Here is a 26250-nt window from a genome sequence, read left to right as displayed (position 1 = left end):
CTATGAGCATAGAGACCTTGTTCAGCAACGTGTAGCTCATCACTTAGGCCTCCATTCTGGTTCTGCAACTCCTTCCCCAGTCGGAGCACAGCGCGGTCCGGCATCTGCCTCCTCTGGCTTCGGTCGACCTCATCCACGTCGCAAACTCTTTCCGCGACATGTACTCCTAGGAACTCCTCATTGTCGACCTCGCGATCCGGAGGCCAGGCACACGGTCGGCCAGACTCGGTGGAACGTCACGCACACCTCTCTCGGGCTCGCTGTGAGGTCGAAACACTCGACGAGGTCATGTTTGTTCTCAGTCAGGCCGCCTCATGTCTACGGAACCACGGCCGGGCTGACGCTTTCCAGCGCACCCGGTGCGTCGGGCACGTCCTTGGAGTGACGGCCCGTGTCGGTCGCCGAGATTGTCGAACTCGAACCGACTCGCTCCGCCAAAGATGACCGCAACCCAGTCACGACCGGTCGCACGACAGAAGACACCATGTCGATGGGACGGTGTGTACACGGCCTCCTCATCAAAAGGGTCCCAAGGCTCAAAGAAGCAAACCCACAATGGACTTCCGGCATGACAGCTCCAGACTTGTAAAATCCCAGCTCTTCCCCGCTCGAATACGATGGCTCCATGATGGGCGCCTTTCAACGTGGTGCCCATTGAACCGACCCATTTCCCACCTCGGCACACCCATTCAGTCGCCCTTGACGGCCAGCTTTGTTCACTGGCGGACAGTCCCATCGCTCGTCTTCGCCTCGGCACTCGTCGGCAAGTATGCTCGTAAACAGGGTATCTGATCAAGGGCCGCCATCCCAGATGATCGGCTCCATCGTCCGAGGCTGTGATGTGGGCATGTCTCTTCCGGCACTAGTCCCAATTAAGTAGGCACTGAATCGAGTGCGTCTTGTGCTCATAGATATTGCCCCGACGGCTGAGTCTAGCTAGGTGTTTGTCTATTTACCTTGGTATACATCTTTGACCTTTGACAGCTTGATCTGCCAGGCAAAAAGCTTCTGCTCGATACTTCCCCACCTTGCAAGATACCCAATCACTATTTTAACAGATCTTTGACAGATCTAGCTAGCTGTTGGCCTCGACGATGGACCCGGAAATCAGAGACAGCCCGCACGTCCCGAACGAGGCCGACCTCTCGGGCGTCGAGGCCAGGTCTGCCCACGGCGCCTTTCCGCCGGCCTGTACGAGTCCACTCCTTTCCCCGTCAAAGACCATCTTCTTGCGACCCTCCCCGTCGTAGACCTCCCACGGCTGTTCGCCGTTGGTCAAAGAGATGAGCGCCTCGCTGAATTTGTCGGACGTGAGTCTCGTCCCCGGATCCGCGTCGGGACCAGCGACCGTGGGCAGTCGGAACAGCATCGCATTGCCGAGGGAATGAAAGGCCCTCCCCTTCCACGGGCTGCCTGGGAACGGGTCCCGTTGTTCAAACGAGTAGAGGGAAAGGGGGACCTCGGAATGGTGCCCGGATGCGATGATCTGCGCCATCTGGCCGAACGTGGCGTGCGTGGCGAGCCTGACGACACCGTCCGTGCCACTGCCGGGGGTGTCGTCGTCGGCCTTGATGTCGTAGAGGGCCAGAACCTCACGGCAGAGGTCTGCGTCGCCTCCAAAGGCCTTCTTCACCATCGACACTGCCTGTGCGCCCGAGATCGACCTTGGCACGAACAGCGCGGCTTCCTCGGTCGTGTTCCCAACCACCATCCCTCTGAGCCAGGCAGGCAAAGGGGCTTTGGTTTCCAGGGAGAAGCCTTCTTCATGGTCCGGGTAGAACTCGGGGTCGTACGTGGGTGGCGACACGCCAGGGCCGTGGATCTTGTTCAGTTCGTCGCACGTGAGGCTACGGAGCGCTGCCAGTTTATCTCCTGCTGGGGCGCCCGTGGGGAGTCCGATCTTGGCAATCAGGGCATCGAAGCGTTCTTGTGAGTGGGAGAACGGAGTCGGGGTCAAGGGTGCGGCAGACATGACGAAAGCGCGTTGAAAGGCTGGAAAGTCGGAACGAAGATGCGTCAGGATCGAGCACGCTCCGGCCGATTCCCCGGCAGCTGTTATTTCGTAGCCGTTGCCTCCCCAGAATTGAATGTTTTGCTGGATCTGGTCCTTGTTAAAATCTCACAGCACGTCAAATGGCGAGGAATTCACAGTCATACCCATTGTAGTCCAAGACGTTGGTCGTGGTAGCCTTGGTTGGCGAACCCCTTCTCACCTCGAGCCAGACTCTCCTCTCTAATCTCCTTTGAGGTCAGGAAACCATAAGGCCCAACGCGGTAGTTCATGGTGACCACTATGACAGGTTTGCCGATTGACATGGAGTGTTGAACGATGTAGTTGCCATCTAGAAGAGTGTTGTGTCAGTGTCGTCCAATACCTGGAGGAGGTCTTTTGCTGCTCACCATACTCATCTGATGCATCTCCGTACGTGAATGCCCCGCCATGGATCCATGCCGTGACGGGCAATCTGTTTCGAGACCCGACGGCCGAGGGTGGTGCATAGATGTTGACGCTCAAGCAGGCAAACTCGGAGGAGTTCGTGATGTCGATTTTCTTCGGGTACAGATGCCCTGTCATGTCGTGAATGACATCGAATGGCTGCGGGCAGCATGGTCCATACCTGACCGCCTCTATGACGCCTATCTCTTTACGAGGATCGATCAATGTGGCTTCGCAGAACCGTGCTGGAATGCGAGCATATGGGACGTTGAGAAAGTTTGCGACGCCGGTGTTTTGGTTGATGAAACCATTGATCTGAAGCTGATTGATGCGGCAGGCGGTGACCTGTTTCGTCTGTATGGACGGATGGGGTCCATCTGCTCGATCCTCCAACGTGCTCACGACAGCGGCGCCTTTTTGTAGGACGTGGCTGTAATTGCTGCTTTCAACAAAGGCCGCCATGTCTGCGGAGAAGTGGCGGTCGATCTTGGGCGTATTGAAATCACAACGGCAATTCGCACCCCTCTACCACTTGGTGTACGGCTTTCTTTATGTCTGAGGGTCGACATTGTCGGAGGTATATCACTGCTCCGAAGTATACTGCCGCGACAAGAATGCATTGTCGAGCTCTGTGTCGGTTTGCGTGAGCAATCGCAAGAGAACCCCAGAAAGCATATCGGAGAAGCTAGTGCAAGCGTCAATACCACATGGAAGTCCGGGGCTCGTACACCCTACTCGGCTATGGTGGTGGCGCTTTGCTGTTTCAGGCCTGCGTTGCCTCTGCCGCTGTACTCCATACCTGTGAGCTGCAGTACTGGGGGTGAACATTGCCTACTCCGTACAGGTGGGGAGTGTAGGGTCAATTTTACTGTTCATTCGCATGTAATGCACGGAGCACAGCGTTGCGGAAGACTTGAGATATTCCCCACACAGGCATGCGCTCAAGATTGTCAGCGGTCTGCTGCAAAATCTGCCGCGACCCTTGTCCGGAGAGGAGATCGGGGATTCCATGCATGCGCAAGATGCAGGGCTCCCCGGTCTCGACCCATTGCGCAACTCTTTGACCCTCTGGAGAATCATCCGAGCCCAGCCAGTCCAACTGGCATACCTCAGGCTGATCCTGGTGCTGTCGATACTGGGCGTTGGGTCCAGGTTCTGATGCTTGGTCGGCTTCTAATGCTTGTAGAAGAGGGATACAGCTCCACACCAGGAAGCCGCTATGGAAGGAATGGTAGGACTCCAAGTGATGGTTGAAGGGATAGCGTCTGGTAGCATTCCACACGAATGCAGTGGTACGGGCTACCTGACGAACCTTCTTCCCATTCCATGCCGCCCACTCCAGAATCACTTTCCGAGCCGGACCTGATGTTGGTTGCCCTCTCCACACAAGGTGGGTGTAGTTGATCAGATCATCTGCGTCCATGATGAGTGCAAGGTGAGCAAGACATGATTGTTGTACCACCGCATCGAAGCCTGTCTCGCGTGATACCCCAGGCCGCGGTTCCAAAGGCAAGGCGAATGTGCGGATCGCAGCATGAAGAGCCTTTCTCCGAGCAGTTAAGCCTTCTGGGTCAGTGAGGATGCCACCGCCCGCCGAAAATTCGAGTTCCATTGTATCCCACATGAGTCGGACAGCAGTGGCAAGGAGGATGTGTTTCTGGTAATCGTCAAAGATGCCGTTTTCCGAGTCTTGTCCGTCTTTCAAAAGGCCTTCGAGAGCCACGCTATATTTGATGCTGGGCGGAGCTGATCTGGACCACGGGTGGAGCGCTGCCCATGCCTCTGGAGATTCAGCTTCCCAGTGCTGAAACGAGGCTGGCATATCCATAGCTCTGATCTCCATCAAGGAAATGTATGGCCGGGTGCCTCTGCAGTATGTGCTGGAAGTATCATGGAGCTTGGAGCTGGTTTAGGACCAATCTCTCGAGGCAGATCGGGTGAGAACTCACAAATATGGCCCAAGCCAACCTGCGCATCTTTTCCACAAAGATCCATGCTTCCCATCGCTGTTGAAGTGTACCCGCAGGTGTATAGCTCCTAAACCGGTGATCAAAGATCCCAGTATTGCGTGCATGATTGAGGAGAGTGCCACGATTGCTTTCACTGAGTTCATAGAGACGCTTACTACCCCCAGAGAAGCCATGCAGGGATACCAACAGCTCCGCTGCGAGGAATTCACCCGTTCGTACGAATCGAGGGTCATATTCAGCCTAGTATCTTGTCAGAACTCAGTAAATGTTGGTCAAAAAGTGTAGACTGCATGCCATAAACACCAAAAGCCGTCTGGTAACCTCGGCAAGTGCATTAGAGAATGACATTGCGTTCTGCAGACCTGAGTAACAGGCGCCGATGGAGGCAATAGCCAGTGTCAGAAAATGATCCTTGCCTGGGTCAAAGGTAGGGCGGTGGATGATCGGTGTGCTCTAATGTTCTTGTCAGCATGCGATCACTCCCAGTTTACATGATGAATGCCACGATATACACAGATGTGCAGGATGAGCCGCTGTATTATTTTTGCACCATATCGAACGTGCACTATGTGGTGTGAAGGCGTTCGACGATACCTTCGTTCGCGCGATCGCTCGAGGGCCGAAGAGACGCTATATAGCCTCGACAAACAAAGTAGAGATGCTTACCTTGTGAAAGTGGGCGAAATATAAATCAACGAAGCAATCGAGTGTCGTCCCAGAAGGAAAATCTGCCAATGAGATGGGTTCCCAAGGGCTTTTCTGCGCAGATTGTCGTATTGATTTCATGATGCCATCTCTGATGTTCTCATTTATGGGTGGTACATCAAAATGACGCGAGTACATGAAGAATTGCTCAAATTTACCTAGAACCGGGAGTGAGGTCAACTGAACTGGCGCGGCACACCATTCCATGGGCCATCTGTCTTCTGGTACGGCGGGACCTGTGGTCTCTTGCTCGTCCGGAGTACAAGGGGTTCTGCCTCCAAGGGAGCGCTCTTGAATTAGAGGTGGGCGACTGGATGTGACCGTCACTGGCCCCAGAGCGACTGGGACTGTCGAGGTTGTAATTGCATCCGCAGCAGGCAGAATGTCGTCGATACTGTCATTGAACACCCAGTCGAAACCGGACAGAATATCCATGCTGCTGTGGGAGTCATATTGCTGTGAGTACGGTCCTGGGTCTGAAAAGAAGCCCATATAATCGAGAGAGTGGAGAGGTAGCTGTGGCTGGAAAGTCTGATATGCGAGCATCTGCACCGAAGCTGGAGTTTCGTACGGAGGCTGAGACGGCGTGCTGCCCATGTTGGGTGAATCAGTCATGTTAGAAGGATGACTTTTGTAGGCAAAATCAGGTGCGTCGGAGGCGTATTTGTATATGCACTTCAAGTCCTTTTTCAAGCATGTTGCGCAGCTTGGTCTTTCCCCCGTACATCGTACTTTGGAGCTGCTCAAGTGAGTCACGATGTTGTCGAAGAAACAGCTCGCAGATTTCCAAGTACTCACCGGCAGCAAGCATCGCAGGCTCTCTTGCGCTGTCTGGGTGGAGGACGCCCAAGGTCATGGATTTGTAAATGGCGACGAAGAGTATCCCTGGCATCGTTGATAGAACGTCAGATGGCGCCATGAACTTGCCGTGGGCGAGTGATAGTCTACATACTTTCGCTCAAATCGCTTCTTGCACACTGGACATTCCTTGTCAGCGGTGCGTCTGCCGGACATGGCGTTGTGAGAAGTCCAGGTTATCCCTCATGCAGGGGTCGATCAAAACCATGTGCGAGGACAATGCGATGATCTGCAGATCCTCTGTAGCCAACGAGTGCCTTTTGTCGCGCGATCCTCGAGATGGCAAGGTCGGTACTACTGTTTCATGTCTGTCCAGACCAGACTACGAGCAACACTCGTCCGCAGCTGCCAAATGCGGGACCACCAGTGTGATCAGTTGGCCGCACAAGGAGAATCAGCTGATGAGCCAGAACTGATGTTTGTGAACCAAGATGCTGGATATTGATGCCCGTGCCCCCACGGCCTCGGCTATGGTAGTGTGGATACCGAGTACTCCGTAAAGAGCAGCACTGTATGTCGGAGCTTCGGGTGTCGAGGTGCTAGCCTGTCGATCGACCCGCAAAACCCCAGAACACGACTCGGAGCCATCGATTGTTTGATTTTGTTCAAAGAATTTTCCCGGCTCATGGTACGTAATAATGAGTACGGGGAGAGGCGAGCGAGGCATGGGCCTGATCACTATAAATCCTGGAGAAGGATCCACATGAATCTCCTGTGTCACTCAGGTTCTTTCTCGCCCTGCAAGCGAACAGTTGCTCAAGGAATAGTTTTCGAGGTTCGAGTCAACATCGGTCATCTCAGGAATCGACGTCCTTCGTTCTTACTATAACCAACATGGCTGACCACACCGGGCCGAGCGGCACGATGTACACTCGCAGTGCTAAAAGAGTGCTGGGCTACTGTATGCTCGTTGGCATGTTGGCCGTCACACAAGGCCTCGACATAGCGCAAACGTCTGGATTCCTTGCCATGCCTAGGTTCAACCAAGACTTTGGCAGATGGAACGAGGCGGCACAAGGCCATGTTATTACCGCCGGTCAGCAAACGGAAATGTTTGGTATCTTGCTCGCTGGTGCTGTCGTCTCTTCTGCGGCATCTGGTTGGGTCGGCACACATTGGGGTCGTCGTACCGGCATCTTTGTCGGAGCTCTCACTGGCTTCATCAATCCTATCATTCAGGCGACCGTGACCACCTGGGCAGGGCTTATGGTCGGCAAGTTCATCTCTGGATTTGGTATCGGACTTGGGCAGACCTTTGTGATTCCATACTGGGCCGAAACGACGCCGGCTCACCTCCGTGGCTTGGTGCTGGTCAGTCTGCAAGGAATCATCAACATCTTTACCCTTGTGGGATCGTGTGTCAATGAAGGAACGCACGACCTCACTACCCGCTGGGCGTATCGTGGTCCTCTTCTGACGGAGTTGCTTGCTCCACTGATTCTTCTTGTGGCTATATATTGGATCCCGGAGACACCACGTAGGTCACAGATTGTCGGCGAGAGAGCGGAAGATCCTTTACTTACAGCATCGCAGGTTTCTACGCCTCTCACGGTCGTCCGGACGATGCGTTCGATTCCATGAGGAAGATCAGAGGACCAACATATCCGGAAGAAGAGATTCAGGATGAAGTCAAGGAGGTCATCGCCATGGATCGCATTGAGAAGGAGCTCGAGGGGTCCGCACGTTGGATTGACCTCTTCAGGGGCACGGATCTCCGGAGGACTGTGGTTTCCGTGATTGCCATCACGTGTCAGGAGTTCTCAGGCATATCGTTCATCACTGGGGTAAGGCCCTCTTGTCTTCGAGCCCGGAAGACGGCTGACCACTTGTAGTACGGCACATATTTCTTCAGCATCTCGGGAGTCAACAATCCCTTCGTCATCTCCGTCATCACAGGCATTTGTGGTATAGCTGGCTCAGCCGCGGCATTTGCTCTGATCAAATTCTGTGGCCGACGTCCAATCCTCATCTATGGAGCTGCCGCACAAGGTACATCGATGCTCACGTTTGCCATTGTCGCTGTCGCTGCTCCTGGTAGCCACGCCGCCGCACAGTGTTTGGCTGCATTCGTCAGCTTGTTCATCTTCTCCTACGGCGCGACCTGGGGTGCGGTGGGACCCGTTGTCCTCGGAGAGCTGTCGTCGACAAAGTTGCGCTCCAAAACGATCTCGCTCTGCTACATAGCAGGATGGTCCGCTGACATATTGATCATCTGCGGTACTCCATACCTCATTGGTGCCGACTATGCCAACCTTGGAGCCAAAGTTGGCTTCATATATGGCGGCATCGCTATCCTGGTGGTAATCTGGACATTCTTCTTCCTTCCCGGTACGTACGCCTTATTCGGTTGTGGTTCTTCTTGACTCGTGCAGTGTGCTGATGTGTCTCATCGAAAATAGAAACCAAGGATCGAACGCTGGAAGAAATTGACGAAATGTTCATGAACGTGAGTGAAATTGGTCAGAAGCGCAGAGCCTGGATGCTAACCCAGAGAACAGAAAGTGCCAGCTCGTCAATTCAAGAACTATGTCATTACCAAGAATGTACAAGGCCTTTCGGTGCAGGATCAGATCGACCATATTGGAGAGAAGGCTCTTGTGTCGGTGGAAACCGTGGAGAACAGGGCCTGAGGGACTTTAAGTGCCGGTACTTGCCCTACCGTGGTTGCTGGACAAAGGATGAAGTGTTTGAATGGGCGAATCTTGCACTATCCCTATAAGCGGTTGCAATCTCCTCAGGGATGCAACGACGAAGACTGCGCCTGGTCCGGTGGTTGTAACACTATCTTGTGAGTAGAGAAGTGTAGATGATTTTGACAGTATCATGTATGCATCAACAATAAAACAAGAATATCCAAAGGTAGATATATTGCTCAAGCAGATTTGCTTTCGCAATCGACCACAGGTTGTGGAAAACAGGGCTTCCCGTTCGCTCAGCCGTACTTAAGCCACAAGCCGATTAGTTAGTAGTTGCGTCGGTGACGAGCAGCGAATCCTAATTGTTGATTGTTTTTGCTTTTTTTTCTCCTTTTTTAGTGGATTAACTCAAGTACAATATGCGAAGTAAAGAAGGGTTTGTATACGGTTACTCTGCGTATATACTGATATATACTGATATAGAATTTCAGGCAACCAGGACGTGATTTATGGTGGTGATAAGAGCCAAATTAGCACATCTGCGACCCGGTGGTCGCCTATACATATATATTATTTTGCCTAATCACACAGAGCAACTTCTTGCATTTTCTATCTTCACATCTCGTGTCTAGTCGAAAACCAAAATCCTGCACCGCCCCAAGAGTCATGTTGCTCATGTTTTTCCTTTTTTGCCGATGACATGATGCTTCTGTCTTATTTTAACTCTCGCCGGGATCTCGCGATCATCTACGAGAAGACATCAGCTACAAAATGACCCTATCAACACGTACATAATGCGACCAAATGCTCCCGACCGTCCCCTTCCCCGCTGCTGTGGAAATTCCGCGAAGATATACAATCCACAAACCCCGACACCATCACCTCAGGTAGTTGTTTCTACCCATACCCCTACCGATCATGAGGTACTTCTCAAGTAAAGTGTCCAAATATCATCCATTCACTCTTCTATCAACCCATACGGCCTCCTCGACCTAGACCAACTGCGCCCAGCAATGCCGTCCTCAGATCTTTTGCCTTTCTCGAAACCAACGGCATGAGCTGTAGAGCAGGATCTCGAGGGTCTCGCTCTGCAATCGTCATGTACAGACTTTCAAGCTTTGTAATAAGCGAGGTCAAAAGCGCTGGAGCATGCTGTGCTAAATCAGCTATCTCAGGATCCTGAAAGGTAAAGGTTAGCGAAGCCACAAAATGCATGTAAGAGCCATCACATACCGAGACGTCAACTGCTTCGAAAGCTGCCAAGATCCATTCCAGTCTCCGAGCAGTGTTTGTGCCCAGAGAATTGCCAATGGTGATAGCAATGGAAAATGCAATGAGAGGCGAAACATCTGTAGCAAGATACTCGGGCGTATAATGGATGAAGAGTTTGTCGAAAAGGTCAACCGGCTGGCTTGATTGTAGCCATTTGATCGAGCCTTCCTCGTAACGTCCTTCGTTCATCAGGTCGGTGATCTCGTCAAATTCGGCTTGCTCTTTCGTCTTCTGTTTAGGCATGCTCTGGTGACCAAGACTTTGTGGCGATGGAGTCATACGTGCGGTAGACACTTGAAGTGATCCACCAGGGGTGCTGCCCTCTCCGAGAAGAGCCAATTGACGACGATCCTTCAAGATCTGATTTTGGAATGCGACCTGAGAATTTGACATCTGTTGCAAGGTTTCCGTGGTGGCCTGAAGGACTTGACCAAGCTTCTCCAGCCTATCCATGTCATGTTGCCTGGCAGTCTCCAGCTGACGTATTTCATTACGGAACCGAACCTCGACATCAGATGCAGCCTTTTCAGCGGCAGACACCGCAAGCGTCTTGAATGCCGGCACGATTTGTTTTTGTAGTATCTCCACGAGCTGTGCCTCCATTTGCTTCGAAATTTTCTGGGAAATAGTGTCTGCAATGGTCCGACTCATCTGAGGACTCTGGAGAGCTGCGTTGATAGCAACCGGCAATCGAGCACCCAATTCTTGCGGCACCAGAGACTGAAGGGACTTCTGAACGGCGTCACCCACCTGTCCGCTGACAGCTTGTAAAGTAGCACTAGTGACAGCTGGAACCACGGAATGCTGCATCTGTGCAGACACAATGCGTGACATGGCCTTGTCAACGTTGTTGGTCAAGGTGTTGGAGACTACCTCAAGAAGTTTTTGTTGGTTTCTAATGTTAGACTGGTCTTGTACAACTCGATCATTCTGGATGTTCTGGTACAAAACAGTAAGTTCGTTACGGAACTCGCCCGCTACGACACGCTCCAGTTTTTTGAGCTCTTTATCAAGCCAGTCACCGGAAATGCCTACGGAGACGGCCTTATTCGAAGATTCTTCAGCAGCTGTTGGAACAGGCTTTCTGGTTGAAGGATCTTCAGATGTTGTGTAGCCTGGCTCAACAGAAGCTTGGGCAGACACAGGCTGCTGCTTGCTCGGCGAGGACGTACGTGAAGCTGGCTTGTCTGAAGCACTGAGGTCTGTGGCTTGTGCAGCCTTCTTTTTGCTCTTCTTGCTTTGCTTGTTGGATGTGCCTTCACTCGGCACTGGCTCGGCTTGAGGTTCAGGAACTGCGAGGGGTGCAGAAGCTGCTTTGGATGGCTCTTGCACTTCTAACGGCGCAGCTTCAGTACGCTCAGTAGAAGTTTCAGCCTTCTTAGCAGACTTCTTCTTGGAGGCCTTGGAAGCCTGTGGAGCGTCTTCAACAGGGATCTTGCTTGATTGGGTTTCTTCAATGACACTTCCAAGTCGCAGTTCCTTCAGGCTGATGAGACCTTCATCGGCGGCGCTAATACCGTGGACAACTTTACTGTCAGCATTCCAGCCAAGATCTTCCTTATTGATGGTCAAGCAAGTCACGCCTTTAGAGTGAACCACATAGAGTTCAAACAGTGCCGCCTTCTCGTCGATTGTCTTTTTGTCATCCGTGCCTCGGTAGATAGGTAGTAATTCAACGCTCCTAAGTTGACCTCTTCCGGAGAACGAGATCTCGCGGATGCCGCTCATGCAAGCTGTGGATTCTGGCTTGGGTAGTTCCGGATCTTTCAACGCAATGCGTTGAACAAAGGCAGCTTGTGAACAGGACGAGCTAAGGGTGTATCGAGGAGCCGAAAGGTGGATGAAGAAGAGGGAGTTTCTGGTAGGGTGGCCAACCACAATGATACCACTGTTGGGATGATAGTTGACGCTGCAAATACCATCGGTCTCGTTCTCATGAGGAAAGTTGATCTCCTGAACAGCTTTTCCCAGAGCAATGTCCCAAAGCTGCAACGTGTGGTTCTGTCTCAAACCGACCAATACGTACCGCAAAGCACCTCCCTTTATGTAAGGACGGGACTTGTCAACGAAGAGCACTGACGTAGGCCATGACTTTTCCGCGGGTGAAGCTGTAGACAATGAGAGCAGTGGCGTATCAACGGTGAGGCCGGCATCGTGTGCAGCAGTTGCATTGGACTCCTCAATAAGCTTGCGAATATCCCAAAATCGCAACCTCCCAGTCTTATCCAAAGAGACAATCAGGCTGTCATCCTCACTGAAAGTGAAATCCTTGCCGGCCTTACCGGTGGAGATCCGAAACGCACGCTCTGAAAATAACTTTTCCACGTCAACGCGACGATTGTTCTCGTCAACCCCATAGCGCGAGGAAAGTGCAGCCGCAGGCCAAATAAGATGAATTGCCTTTCCTCTTCCAATGGCAAAGAACTCTGGATGCCGCGAGCTTCGTTTGGCACGGGTCTTGAGAACGCCTCCAGCCGTATTCTCATCCGCTGGTGGGTGGGGAGGGAAAATAAGGGTTTCGGACTCGAGCTCATTCTTCTCAAACAAATCGTTACCTTCTTTCTGAATGGTGGCATAATACACGGCTCCGCTAACTCCCGTCCCAAGAACGGCCTGCTCGTCAGAAGCGGGTCCGTTGAGTGAGGTGGTACAGAAAGCGACGTTGAAAATGCGATCGTGGGAATTCTTGAAGACTTGTCGATCGCTGCCATCATCTTGTCGTATGATTCGCATACCACCACTCTTGATCAGCGCATAGGTGATATATTTGGCAGTTGCCACGGCCAGAGAGCGATCAAGCTGGTCAAACTCTTTCTTCAAACGAGAAATCTCCATGACGCCATCATCGCGAATTGACACATCAGAAGGTGTGTCCAACTTCAGCGAGATAGAAACGAATGGTTTGATGGGGAAATTGTAGACAGGAATGACCCGCTCGCCAGACTCTTTGGAAGGCGATTCTTCCGCATCTTCCCATTCATCCCCGCCGTTCGCGTCTGCTTCAGTCGGTTTGTCGGGGTGGTCGTCATGCTGAATGCCATTGCTTGGCTCGTTCATAACCTCAGGTTTCTCAACAACGGGAGGCTTCGGCACCCCGAACAGTCTTTCCAGTTGTGCTCGCTTCTCCTTCTCAGTCATCTCGGTCTCGATCTCCTTTTCAGGCACAGACACCGAGGGCTCCCGAGAGAGAGTACCCTGTCTGCTTGTGGATGGTAGACGAGGTGTTAGGATCTTCCTCTTGGTAATTTGCTCCGGGGTAGCGACGGGTGAGGCGCCTTCCTGAATGTTGTCATGAGCAGACTCGATACTCGGGACAGGTATGTCAGAAGCACTGACCGCTGGGATGGGGGTCTTGGTCTTCTGGGTCTGTGAACGGGAAGCCTGGAGTGCTTCAAATGGATTGACATAGGTAAAGAGCGGCTTGTTCTCGACACCTGAGTCGACCGCTGGGTTATGACCATTCTGCTCTTGACCTCCGGTCGTGGCCGGGGATGCACCAAACACACGGACAGGAAGGCTGACCGCATCTGGACTTGAGTGATTTGGACTCTTATCCTCAGGCTCTGACTGCTGCTGCTTGGGACGAACCCTATCCACAGAAATCTGTCGACCTACGTTCCCTGGTTGCGCTTTGCTGAGAAGCTTGAGCAGTGCGTCCTGGGAAGCATGCTGAGCGGTGGCGGATGACGGTTCATGGCCGCCTCCTCCTTGATCTTCCAAGTTGAACGGTGACTTGGGTGCGGTGGAGGGTTTAGCTGGAGGAGGACTCATGAATTTTGCGACGAGATCGGATGCTGACAACGACGGGCCTCGGGCGGTGTTTCCTCCTTCTTCTGATTTTGGCAAAACGTTCTCATTGTTGGGAGTCTGAGCAACTGCAGGAGTAGGAGAGGTCGCACCGATATTGGCAGTAGGTTGAGACGCGGCTCCGAAATTGAGTAGATTCAGAAGTGACTGGGCCGTGACAGCACCGCCCTGCGAGGGCACGGCAGCAGGTTGCGAGCGTACGTTTCCGAACGAAGCAAAAGCCGGCGGCGTCGAAGGCAATGGCTGAGCAGCAGCATTTGCAGACTGAGGAGGAAATCCGCCGGTGCTGAGACCATTAGAAGCTTGGGAAGGCGCAGGCGAGTCGCGAGCCTTGGGCTTCAGGTTGGCAAAGAGAGCTTGGAGATCGTTGTTCGACATTTTTCAGTCGAGCGTAGACCAACAAGCTTGAAGAGGAGCTCACGAGCCGATGAAAGCAGCGATGAGATTGCTAATCAGCCGTAGAGGTGCAAAGGTACAAGCAAGGTTTCCGTTTCTAGGATTTTACACCCAGAAGGCTGGAAACGGGAAAAGGACGAATGAATGGAGGGCACGAAGAGTGCCAAGGGTGCAAGACTACAGAACGCAGCCTGAAGTGAAGAACTAAGAGGAAGAGCAATTCGACGGGATGAGCGTGGAATCAAAACCCACCGGGAGCAAAGGATGAGTGCGAGTAAAGTGAGTAAAGTGAATTAAAAAAAAAGAGGCTGCGGAGAAATATATGAGGCGCAACCAAATCTTATGGTGACATCTTTTTGCGCTGGTGAGGAGTCACTATTACGTCTCATTACTGTAGTACTATTCGATACCTCACCCTACCTATACCTTATTACCACCTAGGGGTATTTTAGTAGGTAAGTATCTAAGGTCCTCTGTCTCTATCTAGGTACCTAATGTATTCACCTAAATCGCGGTACTCGTAAGGCATATTTAGCTGCCCAAGTAAATACTACCTGGAAATTGTCAGCCTGTGGTCTTCATACAGGACTGTGCCCAACAGGATCCCAAAACAACCTACTTGTATCTGGCAACGGTCCGGCTTCCCAAGGCTACAACTACATGTACTTGACTCGTTTTCCTGGCTCAGGTAAATTCGACATTCTGAGACACTTACTCCCTCTGCATGAGAATCTTCAGTAACAATACAAGCAAGGTACTTGCGACCAAGTTGGACACCAGAGATGGACGAAGAATTTCTTGATATAGTATACCTAGGTAAGTAATGACTGTGGCATTCACACTTCCTGGTTCTTCTAGTATAAGTATTGTTGTGTTATCCGCACATTTAGCGAATAGAATATCTACTGTTGTTTGATGACGAAGCGGTAGAATGTCGGCGACGCTCATTCCTCCAAAAATCCTCGGCCGCGACTTTCCGTCTGTACCTACTTACTTCACTTATTATAATAACTCTCGTTCGAGAAACAACAAAATCCTCCAAAAAAAACAAAGCCCTCACCATCTCCTTCTCGATTCCCGACCAACGAATCCCACAACCATCAGCAGTCATGAGTCCGAGACCATCCCATCATCATCGTCATCTCTGAACCCAGGTTCGCGGTAATACAATCCACCACCAACACCGCCGTCAGCCCAATTGAATCGCCTGCGGTTAATCAACCTCAAAACAACAAACCCAAGACCGTTACCGTGACGCCTCAAAAGAGGGAAAACAAGGAGGCGGTTTGCAACGAACGGGGGGCTTGTACCCATACCTACCGTAGGCTCTGAGGCTGAGGCTACTTTGTACAAGTCTCCGAGTCGTGATACGACTCGAGGACAAGCCAAGGTACCTCTTCTTCAAGAGGGTTTTGCACAAATCGAATGATGTACTGCTTGCGAAGGTTCGTTACCTGCCTACCATCCCAAGCCTGTTCGCTCTTTTCATTTCTTCTCATGATCATACTCTGTACTCGGGGATCTATACTGACCAAGGACTTGCCTCACCTAGTTACCTCCCACTCCTCCTCCTACCTCTACCACTCTCTCTTTCTCCGGTCCACCTCATCATCTTCATCGCCCTGACCTACTTCCTCAACCGACCTTGCATATACTGTTCACTTCTCCTCGTCATCCTCTTCGCCACATCTTGCCACTGGTCGAACCGGTGCTTCATCAGTCTCAGCAGTAGCGGCGGCCAGTACGGCGAGGACCCTACTGCCTCTTCGATCGCGTCGTGGTTCATCCCGCGGCTTTACACGACGCCGCCGACCACATCCTTCAACAACAATGGACAGGCCGACGATATCTCATCAGACATGGGCGCGTTTCTGGCTGACGTTGCAAACAGTACCGCCACCGCGTTGTCTCAGGCGTTGAAGGATTCTGCCTCCAACTTGGTCGACGGTGCCCGCTCAAAACTGATCACCAATAGTCCTGGTGGGCCCGCTTCACTGCCCGTGGACGCTGGCGTCGGTACACAATGGCTTCGGCAACTGCTCGGCCGCTCGGAGTGGACGTTGCCTTATGTCGAAGTAAAGATTGCTTTATGACGAGCTGTTATGGGAACTATTTGGCATGGTGTGATCGACGCGTGCTGTTGAGCTAGTTCGAGTCGATCCCAAATCATGAACATCTTGATCAAATCTTTTTAGAGTTGTACATGATTGATATTGTTTTTACTGATCATACTACTCTGCAAAATATTTCGCTATAGTGTCAAAATTACAGCTCGATCGTGGGCAGATTCCTAGCCACGACGGCTCGTCAGTCGGAAATCGAATCGATATGACGCGAACCTCCTGATCATATTCCCCAATCATACATGATTCAAAACGCCAAACGCTGCGTAAAAGTCGTCAAGGTCTAGATCGATAGTTCCCTTTCGTAACCTTGGATGAGTGTGTCACAGCGAGTGAGCTTCAACAAATTCCTTTGGCAGCATGCGCGAATCGCACGCCTTTTCTTGGACGCAGCCAATGCAACCCCAACAGGTCCTCCGGGATTTCGGTAATGCTGATGCTCATCTCGGGAAGTGAGTCGGTCCCCGCGATCATTGAATCGGCCAGTCGTCCTCTGTTATAGACGACCAGAACACGAAAATGGCGACTACGCTGAGTAGGGTGAAGAGCGTTTCAAACAGGGCGCCGTTGACTTTCCCATCTGTCGGGTTGCATATGTGAACAGATATCACATACATGAAAATCTGGCCAATGGCGAATAGGAGCGCTGCAGAGCCGAGATAGAGCATAGGCTTTGTCTCGCCCAGAACCCTTAGAACCAGGATGGTCTCCAGGAGGAAGAAAAAGAACATGAACACCAACGGCGCTAGTTGGTAAAGCACGTAGAGAGCGGTATTGCGGTGTGAACTCGCAGCTGATAAAGAGTCGTCCCAGTAACCGGTCCACGAGAAAGCTGTATCAAGCGCAATATACCCGGTCCCCACGAACAACGCCAGTGAACTCCCAGCTATCAATCCTAGTGATAAGGGCGTGCCGTCGTCGAGGAGTTGGTATCCCACAAAAGCATTCATCAATAGTATCCATGATGTCGCCGTTACCGCAGCTATGTGGACAGCCGTGAAGCCTTTTCGCACATCGTTGTCCAGTGGGAAGCCGCCCATTGTGAATATTTCGCAGATCTCGATCACCAAAAATCCCAATAGAAACATTTGCATTTCTCTTCGACCAACGGCGGCCGCCTTTCGTTGGGCCCGCCATAATAAGAACGAGGTGACAACGATGGCCACGCCGGCGAGTAATATGGACCCTAGGTTTGCCAGATTTCTTCCATGACTGAGAGAGATCCCACGCAGAACACAGCCTCCGCTTCCGTTGACATTGACATATTGGATACCGGGAGGTTGATTAGTGGCTGTCAGAATCTACAAAGAATTAGCTGGGATTCGAATAGCCTGGGGGTCTGTAGAAATACTCACATTACATATTGGTAGAAATGAATCGGCACAGAAGTCCTGCAAGCACATGTTACCCAGCTGTTGCAAAAGTCCGACGGAATGATCTTACTTGGAATTTCCCAAATTGTGTATTCCCCATTTCTTAACGCTCCTCAAAGGCCACAGCCGCTGCAATTCGCTGCAATTCGCTGCAATGTGTCTGATGATCGCCTTGAAGAAGCTGCGCTGTCACCGTCGCGACACCATGCGCTCGAGGGAGGCGGGTGTTGATGAGTGTGAAGAGCTTCGACTTGGGAGAAGGGTGTGAAAGGTGGTTATCGAGGCGAAGGAGGATGCGAGGCCAACGAGAATATTTTTGGAAAAGAGAAGTCTGGAAAAGCAAGAAGCGTGGTGGTAATCGAGGATGTCGAGGTGTTCAGGGTTATTGGCTGCAGGAGCTGCCAAAGTGGAAAAGTTGGCAGGGTGACTAGAAGTGGATATTCGAGTGGCAGGATTAAGCCAGGAACCTGCAGGGCCTTGGGGTTTTTTTTACTTGCTGTACGCGACTGGACACAGCCACTGCCACGTTACTCTGTACAGAACAAATTATTGAGATGAGTATGAAGGGTCAAGTGAGCTGCTTTCAATGTTGAAGCCGGTTCAATCATTGTACTGTAGGGAAGACACTCGATGCTCGGTCAGAGGTGATTGAAGAGTTCTGTCCCGATAAGATTGGCTTGGGGAGCACGAGCGGAGATTGAAGGCGACTTTGGCCCTGCTACTGAGACTTGGACGCTTGGATGATGCGCCCCAAGACGGCCCCGTTTCAATTTAGATACGAAGTGCTGTACTGTGATGTGATGGGTACGAAGCTTCAGGTAAGAAGGTGATACTTTTGCGAGGATTCGAGGTTGCAGGACGACACTCTGTGAAAAGACGCGATGACTTGCGTACCGTGTGCCTGACCAAGTTGCTAAAAAAAGGGAGCAAGACGATCTTTTGTCGCATTTGCATGGCATGCATGATGCTGATCAGCAGCTCTACTGTAGTGCTTTTTTTCCTCTGCTGGTGGACCCAACTGTGTCCGGAGTCGTGGTGGTACGGAGCACAATACGAGTACTCGTACCCGCACTCTGTACTGTTCATACCTTAGCTATCCGTACCTACGGAATACAAGTAGAAGTAAGGGCAGGGGAGGCGGGCGACTTGCGAAATGCTGGCGAACAAGGTGGCGCAGCACATAGTCGACCCTCCTTCAGCACCATCCTCTCTGTCCTTTCGCAATATGATCTACAGTACTACGGAGTACGGAGCACTACGTATTGTTCTCGCATATTGAATTCCTCAAAATGCCATGCATATCCGTACTCTCCACTGTCAAGTCTTCAAGGCTCAAACGTGAAGAAAACATGCGACAAGGCTGTGGGCCTCGTCGAGATTGCGTGGTCTGCTTCGTGTATCCGCCAACGCCCCTGACAGGCCTTAAAAATATGCGAGATCCTCGGGCCATCGCCGGCTTCGATTAATCGTACGAAGGACAGGCACAGATCTTCCGCTGACACATTTATTGAATACCACAGACTGCTTCCAGCCTCATGGCCCTCTGAAAGTGAAGTCCATGTTCGACACGGTTGTCGTTCAGGTTGGACGTCTTCCCTCCACATGTCGACTTGTCTTTATGCATACTCGAACCCGGAAGAGGTTTCAGTGGAGAGTCAACAAAACCCTCAAATCAATGGTAAGCAACTAAGGCAAACTTCATTATGGAGGCTACAATATTCTGTACTGTACAGAGTACTTAATAATGTAGTGGTACTCCAGTACGTTACGAGGACGAATATAGTTGATCGGCATACTTTCCATTTATGGGGTTTTATATGATTTAAGCTTAAATAAGTGCTAGAAATCAGCTTTGGTCGCGGCATGATGACGATGTCTCTGCATTCACGCAGATGGTGACTTGATCGTTGGTCTCCGGGGATCTAGGAATTCTGCAGCCTCGTTGTATTTATGCACAACCCATGAAACGTGACCCACCTATCTCAGTCTGATGTCCTGACCATTTATTACCTTCCTCCGATCACGATCACTCGAACTTGAAAAATCATACGTCCAGCCAGCGCTTCCTCGTGTCGCACACATCACCGTCGCATGCGCCATGTCTACTTCAAATCAGTCGCGGCCTCGGCGCGCTGCGCGGGTGCGATACAACGAAGACAGTGACTCTGTTGACCTTTCCGACTTCGAAACTCGACCTCAGCCACAACGAGCTGTTCGCCGGAGGATCCAGACCTACAGAGAACAGAGCAGTGATGAAGACACAACGGAAACATCGTCGGACGAATCCGACTCGCTATCAGAAGAGGTCTTGCCACAACAAGGAACGCGATCGCGACCCAAAAGAATACACAAGCCCTCTACGAGACCTCAAAAACGGAAACCTCAAAAAGCTGGTACAAGAACAGTCGCAAATCCATTTAGCGCATACAAAAGACAGAAAACGCGGTCGCACGACGTCAACCATAGCAAAGCCAAGGATGCTATCACAATTTCACTGCCGCCGAATGGTCGCATTCCTCCGTGGCAACAACTTCCCTACCAAATCCTCGTGAGCATCATGAGATATGCAGCATACCCGCTGTACGAATCGCGATCCCGCCCCACTGCCTCGATACACTGGCTGTGTTCGTTGTCAAGGCTCTGCCGGTCATTTCATGATGCCTGTACTGCGGCCTTGCTCCACAACCCTCCATTGTATCCCGATGTTCGAGCTTACGGTCTCATTCACCTGTTACAACAAGACCCTGGCAGGTTGATGACAAATTACCGCAGGAAAATACACTACCTCGATATCGAGGTTAAGCACCTTCTCGCCCGGAAGAGCGGCATTGCTCTGGAAGACTTGATATCGAACACACCGTTGCTGCAGGGCATGCGACTGTATTCCACGTACGACGATTGGAGAACCGAGGTATGGGCGCAGCCGGGGGTCCGCAAGATTCACTGGTCCTACCCACCAGAGTTGTTTGATCTCCTCGACGATAATAATGTGATTCTGAAGCAATTTGAATGGAATGGGAGGTTTCCTAGTCCGACGGAAGTCTTGGAAACGACACTTGCGGCCCATTCAAGACCGGCTTTCAGCAGATTGCAGGAATTGTCCCTTCTGAACTTGACTCCTCCCGACAAGTCAAGTGACGCTGAGATTGCAAAGTTCCAAAGCATGTTCACGAGTGCCTTTGAACACCTCACAGGGTTGAAGCGACTGTCCCTCATCAACTGCGGCTGCTTGGATGAATCGACCACCCCCATGCTTCCAGTCGGGCTCGAATACCTCGAGATCGATAACTGCTCCAAACTGACGTCGACGGCACTTGAGCAATACCTGCAGGTCGGCGGCAGCACGATACGAACATTGAAACTGTGTGACAATCAATCCATGTCACTGGGGTTCATGGCCGACGTGAAATCTATGTGCCCTCGCCTTCAGGACATCGACGTGGACATGCTCTACGTCGACCCGACATCCTATCGCGATCGAGACCCACTGTACGACGAGCTCCTCCCCAACGGGCCTCCGACGTGGCCGTCCAGTCTCGTCAACGTCTCGTTTGAGAATATGCGCCAATTGTCGGCCGAGGATGCCGAAGACTTTTTCGATTCTCTTGTCGAATCTTCGCGGCACCTACCACGCCTGAAGAGACTCAACATCAAAGCCATCCTGAAGAACGCCAGCTGGCGGGATCGCGCGCAGTTGCGAAAGATGTGGTTGCCGAAACTCCAAAACGTCTTCCTGAATAGATCCAAGCCCTCCGGCCCCGCCCCCGTCTCCGCTGCTGGAGGCCACACCAAACGCGCCAGCGTCTCTCAGCGACAAAGCAGCAGGATCGCCGAGAGCCTCAAGCGGATGAGCACGGGCGACGACACGGGCGATAGCGACGCCGCGTCTTCCTCCCTCGCCATTCAGGGTCGGTGCGACGTGGTCAACCTACAGATCTCCGACCAGAGACCGGCCCAGGACCAGTTCCGTGAGGACGACTTTTTGGACGACGAACCGAGCGACGACGAAGAGTGGATGGGCGTGGATAGAGAGCCGGTCTCGACCGGGTATGCATGGTAGGGCGGGTGGTTTGACAAGGACGCGACGGTGGCACTCGATTGTTCACATGGCACCTTGGGAGATGTTTTGGGTTCTGGGTGTTGGCTCGCGAGGGCGTTTTGTGTCAACGGAAAAATGAATCAGGATAGACTTATCGTAAAGTGATAAGATGATAGATGATGTATGATGCCGGATTTGCGTGCCAACGAGTATTGATAAACATTAATTCAAAAAAAAATCAAACGAGTCTGATCGATATCGTCCATGCTGACGAAGGGAGGATTTCACGTTTCGAATGCAAAAGTCTCGCAACTCCCTCGAAGGTAGGTTCTCACAAACGGTGCGACGTTAAGGCTGAATCTCTCTTTTTTTGTTCTTTTTTCGTATACAACAATGCTATCCGAATTTTTCTTTCTTGGTCGGCACTGTCCCCGGCTGGATATTTACAAGGTTTTAACGATACACCTCCTACCTCTCGGTCAACAAATCAAACCTCTTTCCCGGACCAAGGCCGTCGTCGTCCATTTCGATCCTTTTTTTTTTGAAAAAAAAGGGGACCTAAACATTCAAGCCAATGTCCGAGGCGAATGGAAGGACAAACAGATCTCCCACCGCCGACACGGAAGCCTTGGAGTCCAGGAGGCTCTTTGCGGCCTGTACATCAAAATTAGCATTCGTCACGACGTCGGGACGTGGGGGGAGGCAACACTTACGGCCTTGACCTTGTCCGAGGAGACCTTGTCGATCGCCGCGCCGATTTCGTCAATCTGGAAGGGCTTGCCGCTCAAAATCAAACCAGTACCGGTGGCTTCGAGTCCCGGTTGGGTCAGTTGGCCGGCTTCGAGGGCTCGGAACTTGGCGAGCGCCGTGGCCTTTTTGATATCCTCTTCCGCAATTTCACCCGAGGCGATCTTCTTGATTGCAGCCACCACCTCCTTGCTGGCCTTGGCGACGTGCTGGGCGTTTCCACTGATCGTGACGTAGAGCAAGCCGGCGTCCGAGTAGGCTTCGTGCTGGGTCGAGACGTGGGCGGCGGGGAAGTCCCTTGCGGCCTTTGACAACAGGGAGAAACCTGGCGACCACTTGATCGAAGATTCTCCTCCGAGGAGGGCCGCGAGAACCGCAAGCTCCGGCTTGTAGGAAGACGTGGTGGTGAAGGAACTCGAGCCGGGGAAGGCCAGGATCATGGTGTTGCCGGAGTTGTGGGCAATTCTTTCTTCACCTCCAAAGTACTTCGTCGGCTGGCTCTCGATCTTGAACTTTTGAGATCCCTCCGAAACGTCGCCAAAGAATTCCTTCACCCACTTTCCGAGCTCAGAGTGACTGGCCCCGTTGGCGACCACGGCAATGTTGTTCTTGGCGTACGCGGCACCGCTGAATTCCCAGATGGTTTCGGCGTCGAGATACTTGGTGATGGGTGTCGAGGAAGTAGCGTACAGTGGTTCTCCCAGGCCCCGGTGGAAAGCGACCCCGTAGGCTGAGTTCAGCGCAAGTGACGAGGGACTGGCAAGAAGGCCCTTTTGCGCGAGTTTCATAACATGCAAAACCTCTTCCTCGAGCTCGTGAGCTATATATTGTCAGAAAAAAATTGTCCTCAATGCGGCCTCTTTGTCTACCCACTTGTATAGCGCGTCTTCGAGATGACCTCTCCCAAAAGCTCAGTGAAATACGGCAAATCGTCTCGGAGGAACTTGGTTCGGAGGACGAGGTTCTCGCGAGAGTGGTAGGCTGATGTCTCACCGCCCAACAATTCTGTCTCCCGAGTAATCCGGAGGGCCGAGCGTTTCGAAGTAGACTGCAGCATTGTGGTCAGATCTTGTTTGCTGCAGTTTCAGTCATTCGAAACCACCCACCTTGAAGGCAAATTTCTCGAGGGCATCGGTGAGGCCAGGGAGCGGCTGGTATCGAGTGCCAGCTTTGGCGACGACGGTCAGTGTCGTTGTCGGTCCTGGCAGGTCTCTGCTGGCGTATTTGACTCCATTGGCTTCGCCAGTTTCATACCCAAAGCTTCCGGAAGCTGCTGCGGCCAGACCTCTTCGTTGTTGCAAAACGGGGACGGAAAACTGACGACGGCTAGCTCGCAAGGCCCTTGAGCCTAGCGAAGCCGGGGAAGCCATTGTGTAGCAGGATGAATAGAAGTGATTGATGTCGAAAAGGTGCAATTCACCAGGAGCTTCAATAATGCATGAATGAGAACGAGCTTGAATCTGCTGGCCACTGATTGGCTGCAGCTGCCAAGACCAAAAGACCCGCTGCGACTCCATTCTCAAACTTCTTGCAGCATCTTGTCACTTTTCTACACAGAACTCTTTCTTTCTCGTCAACAACTCGACCGAAGCCATGGTTTCGTGGCTGTAGATTGATCAGACGAAGTCGTACTGTCTGTCAAAGTCCACAGCATGCTATGAACCACCTTGACCTGCGGAATCTGGACTTCTCGCGCATAACCACGACACCTTGCTTCATCGCCACGTGACACTGCTGGCAGAACGGCCATGGAGGTAGCAATCGACTTGGGGTCTTTTCATGCTCTACAAGACTAAAACATTCTGCAGGAATTTTCCAGGCTGTGCTGCCTTATCGTCGAAGATGTCTATGGCGACTTCCTTGCTGTTAGGAACCTGAACTCGACAACTGGCGCTATTAGCTAACTGTTTGCACAGCAAATCTTCCAGCAACTCATTCAACTTGGACGTCTTTCGTCAACCCAAGTGGCCCAGAAATGTCGACTGCCATTGCGCCAAGTCAAGACAGGACTGGCAACCCTGATTCAGCTTCGTCTTGTATACCATCATACCAGCCCAGATGGTCTTTCGACGTATCAAGCCAACACAAACAATGCATACAATCTTATGCGCACAGGAAAGTTGGCCGCGATTGCCCAGCGTCACTTTGGCACATTCGCCGCTATTGTTGTAGAGCATCTCTCAACTCTTGGATTCGCCACGGCAGAAGAGCTCGAGGACACTATCTGCGCCGACAAAGACTTCAAGACATTCGAAGACCATGGGCCACAGACGAACGGAAGCTCGGGTAACCAAAGAACACATGATCTTGATTCCACTCGCAGCCGTTTTAGAAAGGTGCTCAGATCCTTGATCGACGAAAAATACATTGTCGGTGTTCGTGACGCTCATTTTCAATCACTTTTTGATGCTCGTCGAGAACTTGAGCGTCATCTTGAAAGCAGAGGCTTGCTTCCATCCAGTAAAACAAAGAAATCTCAACCAGTCGTTGATGACAAGATCAATGTCGACCTGGAGCAACTCCTCGACCCTGCCATATCCGCATCGGCCATTCTCCACGAGCTTCAGTCAAGTCGGCAACAGGGGGTATGTGTATTCCTGTGATTTACTTTTCTGTACTAACGGCATCAGGCCAAAACTCTGCTCTGTGTTGACTACTCGAATGTTGTCTCTTCGGTTCGCAATGAGAGAATAGCTTCGACAGCAGGAAGAATCTTCGGCAAAACCCCTTCCCACATCGCGAAAGCAGCTTGTGCACAGGTCGAGCTCAGCTCAAGCCCGTTCAAGGTGCGACCAGTCGATGATAGAAACGACGCCATACAGCGCCTAGATGTCTCCTTGATTGACGTTCATCTATCGGGATTGTCGAACGGCTCCGCCGACCTAGAAACCGAACAGGGCTCCTCCTACAACAGCCACCTTGTGAACGGTCACTATCATTCTAGACCTAATGGCACCAGACATGACCCATTCATCGACCAACAGTTAGGAATCCTTGCGGAAGGTCCATTTCCTTTTATCACACAAGACGTCGGTGGCTCTTGGCTGGTAAATAAGAAGGAGCTTGGTGATCTTCTGCGCGAAGAAGAGTTGATGCGCTTGATGGGCGAAAGAGTAGATCCACCGGCCCTGAGGATTGTCCGCATGCTCCATGATAAGGGTAAGCTCGACGAAAAGACTCTCCAGGAACTTGGGTTGTTAGGCGCCAAAGACCTTCGACAATGTTTGTCACAGCTCCAAGTGATGGGATTCCTCGAATTGCAGGAAGTTCCAAGAGATCCACAGCGGCAACCAAACCGGACACTTTTTCTTTGGTTCTACGATGCTGAGCGTGTTCGGAAAGTCTTGTTGGGAAAAATATACAAGACCATGGCAAGACACTATCAACGTATGCATCTAGAACGAGAAAAACTTGCCTCTACCTTGAGCAAGGTTGAGCGTACCGATGTGGAAGGGAATGTACAAGATCTACTCCCAGAGGCAGAACTTGAGCTTCTGTATACATGGCAGCAGAAGGAAGCGTGGTTTATTACCGAGCTTAATCGTATGGACGACTCGGTCGCCATTCTACGGGACCTCTAATTGAAGAGGTCAAATTTCTTTGCGGCCTTGAACATCATTGCATATTAGCGGCATGGTAGCAAGCGTGGCTTGACTGGGCATCTACGAAACGATTGGGATCTTTTGTTTTTCTAAACGATGCTTGCAGAGGTTGCACATGTACTTGCTCACTTTACAAGTCCTAATGGCCAAAACCAGTTGACTTTAACATTCTTCACATATGAATGAACTCATGTGGGCACGTTATAAGAAGCGACTACCTGGATTCTCTTTGCTAGCGAATATTTTAGACCCATTACCAGGGTTTCCTTCGATGAGTGGACAGTA

The 26250-nt window shown here is 51.7% G+C and overlaps 9 protein-coding genes across 11 annotated transcripts; 4 read left to right on the top strand and 5 right to left on the bottom strand.

The window, feature by feature from the left end:
* Window positions 1-892: 892 nt before the first annotated feature.
* PV06_09030 (uncharacterized protein) lies at window positions 893-2899 on the bottom strand (the record flags this gene model as incomplete). The annotated part of the gene is made up of 3 exons (XM_016410434.1): window positions 893-2101; window positions 2158-2342; window positions 2401-2899. The coding sequence occupies 3 exons, from the start codon at window positions 2897-2899 to the stop codon at window positions 1076-1078; spliced, it is 1710 nt and encodes a 569-aa protein (XP_016259456.1). The 3' UTR covers window positions 893-1075.
* A 403-nt stretch (window positions 2900-3302) lies between these two features.
* PV06_09029 (uncharacterized protein) lies at window positions 3303-5727 on the bottom strand (the record flags this gene model as incomplete). Its single annotated transcript, XM_016410433.1, has 4 exons — window positions 3303-4334; window positions 4387-4647; window positions 4702-4860; window positions 5074-5727. The coding sequence occupies 4 exons, from the start codon at window positions 5725-5727 to the stop codon at window positions 3303-3305; spliced, it is 2106 nt and encodes a 701-aa protein (XP_016259455.1).
* A 1077-nt stretch (window positions 5728-6804) lies between these two features.
* PV06_09028 (uncharacterized protein) lies at window positions 6805-8743 on the top strand (the record flags this gene model as incomplete). The annotated part of the gene is made up of 5 exons (XM_016410432.1): window positions 6805-7447; window positions 7504-7754; window positions 7803-8298; window positions 8370-8416; window positions 8469-8743. 5 exons carry the CDS (start codon window positions 6805-6807, stop codon window positions 8598-8600), a joined length of 1569 nt encoding a protein of 522 aa, XP_016259454.1. The 3' UTR covers window positions 8601-8743.
* A 443-nt stretch (window positions 8744-9186) lies between these two features.
* PV06_09027 lies at window positions 9187-14352 on the bottom strand. 2 transcript variants are annotated; one of them, XM_016410431.1, is made up of 2 exons: window positions 9840-14352; window positions 9187-9785 (listed from the first exon to the last, which is right to left on the bottom strand). In XM_016410431.1, exons 1-2 carry the CDS (start codon window positions 14061-14063, stop codon window positions 9576-9578), a joined length of 4434 nt encoding a protein of 1477 aa, XP_016259453.1. In that variant the 5' UTR covers window positions 14064-14352; the 3' UTR covers window positions 9187-9575. The 2 variants fall into 2 exon arrangements, with proteins under 2 accessions (XP_016259453.1, XP_016259452.1); XM_016410430.1 differs by having other exon boundaries at window positions 9187-14352.
* A 236-nt stretch (window positions 14353-14588) lies between these two features.
* Window positions 14589-17196, top strand: PV06_09026 (uncharacterized protein). Its single transcript, XM_016410429.1, has 3 exons — window positions 14589-14769; window positions 14832-15526; window positions 15634-17196. The coding sequence occupies exons 2-3, from the start codon at window positions 15507-15509 to the stop codon at window positions 16172-16174; spliced, it is 561 nt and encodes a 186-aa protein (XP_016259451.1). The 5' UTR covers window positions 14589-14769; window positions 14832-15506; the 3' UTR covers window positions 16175-17196.
* On the bottom strand, window positions 16303-17956 carry PV06_09025 (uncharacterized protein). The gene is made up of 3 exons (XM_016410428.1): window positions 17648-17956; window positions 17560-17595; window positions 16303-17505 (listed from the first exon to the last, which is right to left on the bottom strand). Exons 1-3 carry the CDS (start codon window positions 17675-17677, stop codon window positions 16675-16677), a joined length of 897 nt encoding a protein of 298 aa, XP_016259450.1. The 5' UTR covers window positions 17678-17956; the 3' UTR covers window positions 16303-16674.
* A 1498-nt stretch (window positions 17957-19454) lies between these two features.
* PV06_09024 (uncharacterized protein) lies at window positions 19455-21860 on the top strand. Its single transcript, XM_016410427.1, has one exon. The coding sequence runs from the start codon at window positions 19676-19678 to the stop codon at window positions 21635-21637; it is 1962 nt and encodes a 653-aa protein (XP_016259449.1). The 5' UTR covers window positions 19455-19675; the 3' UTR covers window positions 21638-21860.
* On the bottom strand, window positions 21805-23772 carry PV06_09023. 2 transcript variants are annotated; one of them, XM_016410425.1, is made up of 4 exons: window positions 23470-23772; window positions 23237-23411; window positions 22330-23183; window positions 21805-22270 (listed from the first exon to the last, which is right to left on the bottom strand). In XM_016410425.1, the coding sequence occupies exons 1-4, from the start codon at window positions 23731-23733 to the stop codon at window positions 22175-22177; spliced, it is 1389 nt and encodes a 462-aa protein (XP_016259447.1). In that variant the 5' UTR covers window positions 23734-23772; the 3' UTR covers window positions 21805-22174. The 2 variants fall into 2 exon arrangements, with proteins under 2 accessions (XP_016259447.1, XP_016259448.1); XM_016410426.1 differs by having other exon boundaries at window positions 23237-23772.
* Window positions 23773-23953: 181 nt separating this feature from the next.
* Window positions 23954-26121, top strand: PV06_09022 (uncharacterized protein). The gene is made up of 4 exons (XM_016410424.1): window positions 23954-24117; window positions 24172-24228; window positions 24280-24948; window positions 24994-26121. Exons 1-4 carry the CDS (start codon window positions 24112-24114, stop codon window positions 25942-25944), a joined length of 1683 nt encoding a protein of 560 aa, XP_016259446.1. The 5' UTR covers window positions 23954-24111; the 3' UTR covers window positions 25945-26121.
* The last annotated feature ends 129 nt before the right edge of the window (window positions 26122-26250 follow it).

The sequence above is a fragment of the Exophiala oligosperma genome (genome assembly GCF_000835515.1).
Source record: "Exophiala oligosperma strain CBS 72588 unplaced genomic scaffold supercont1.9, whole genome shotgun sequence".
NCBI classification, from domain to species: Eukaryota; Fungi; Ascomycota; class Eurotiomycetes; order Chaetothyriales; family Herpotrichiellaceae; genus Exophiala; species Exophiala oligosperma.
This window is presented reverse-complemented; position numbering and strand designations above follow the sequence as displayed.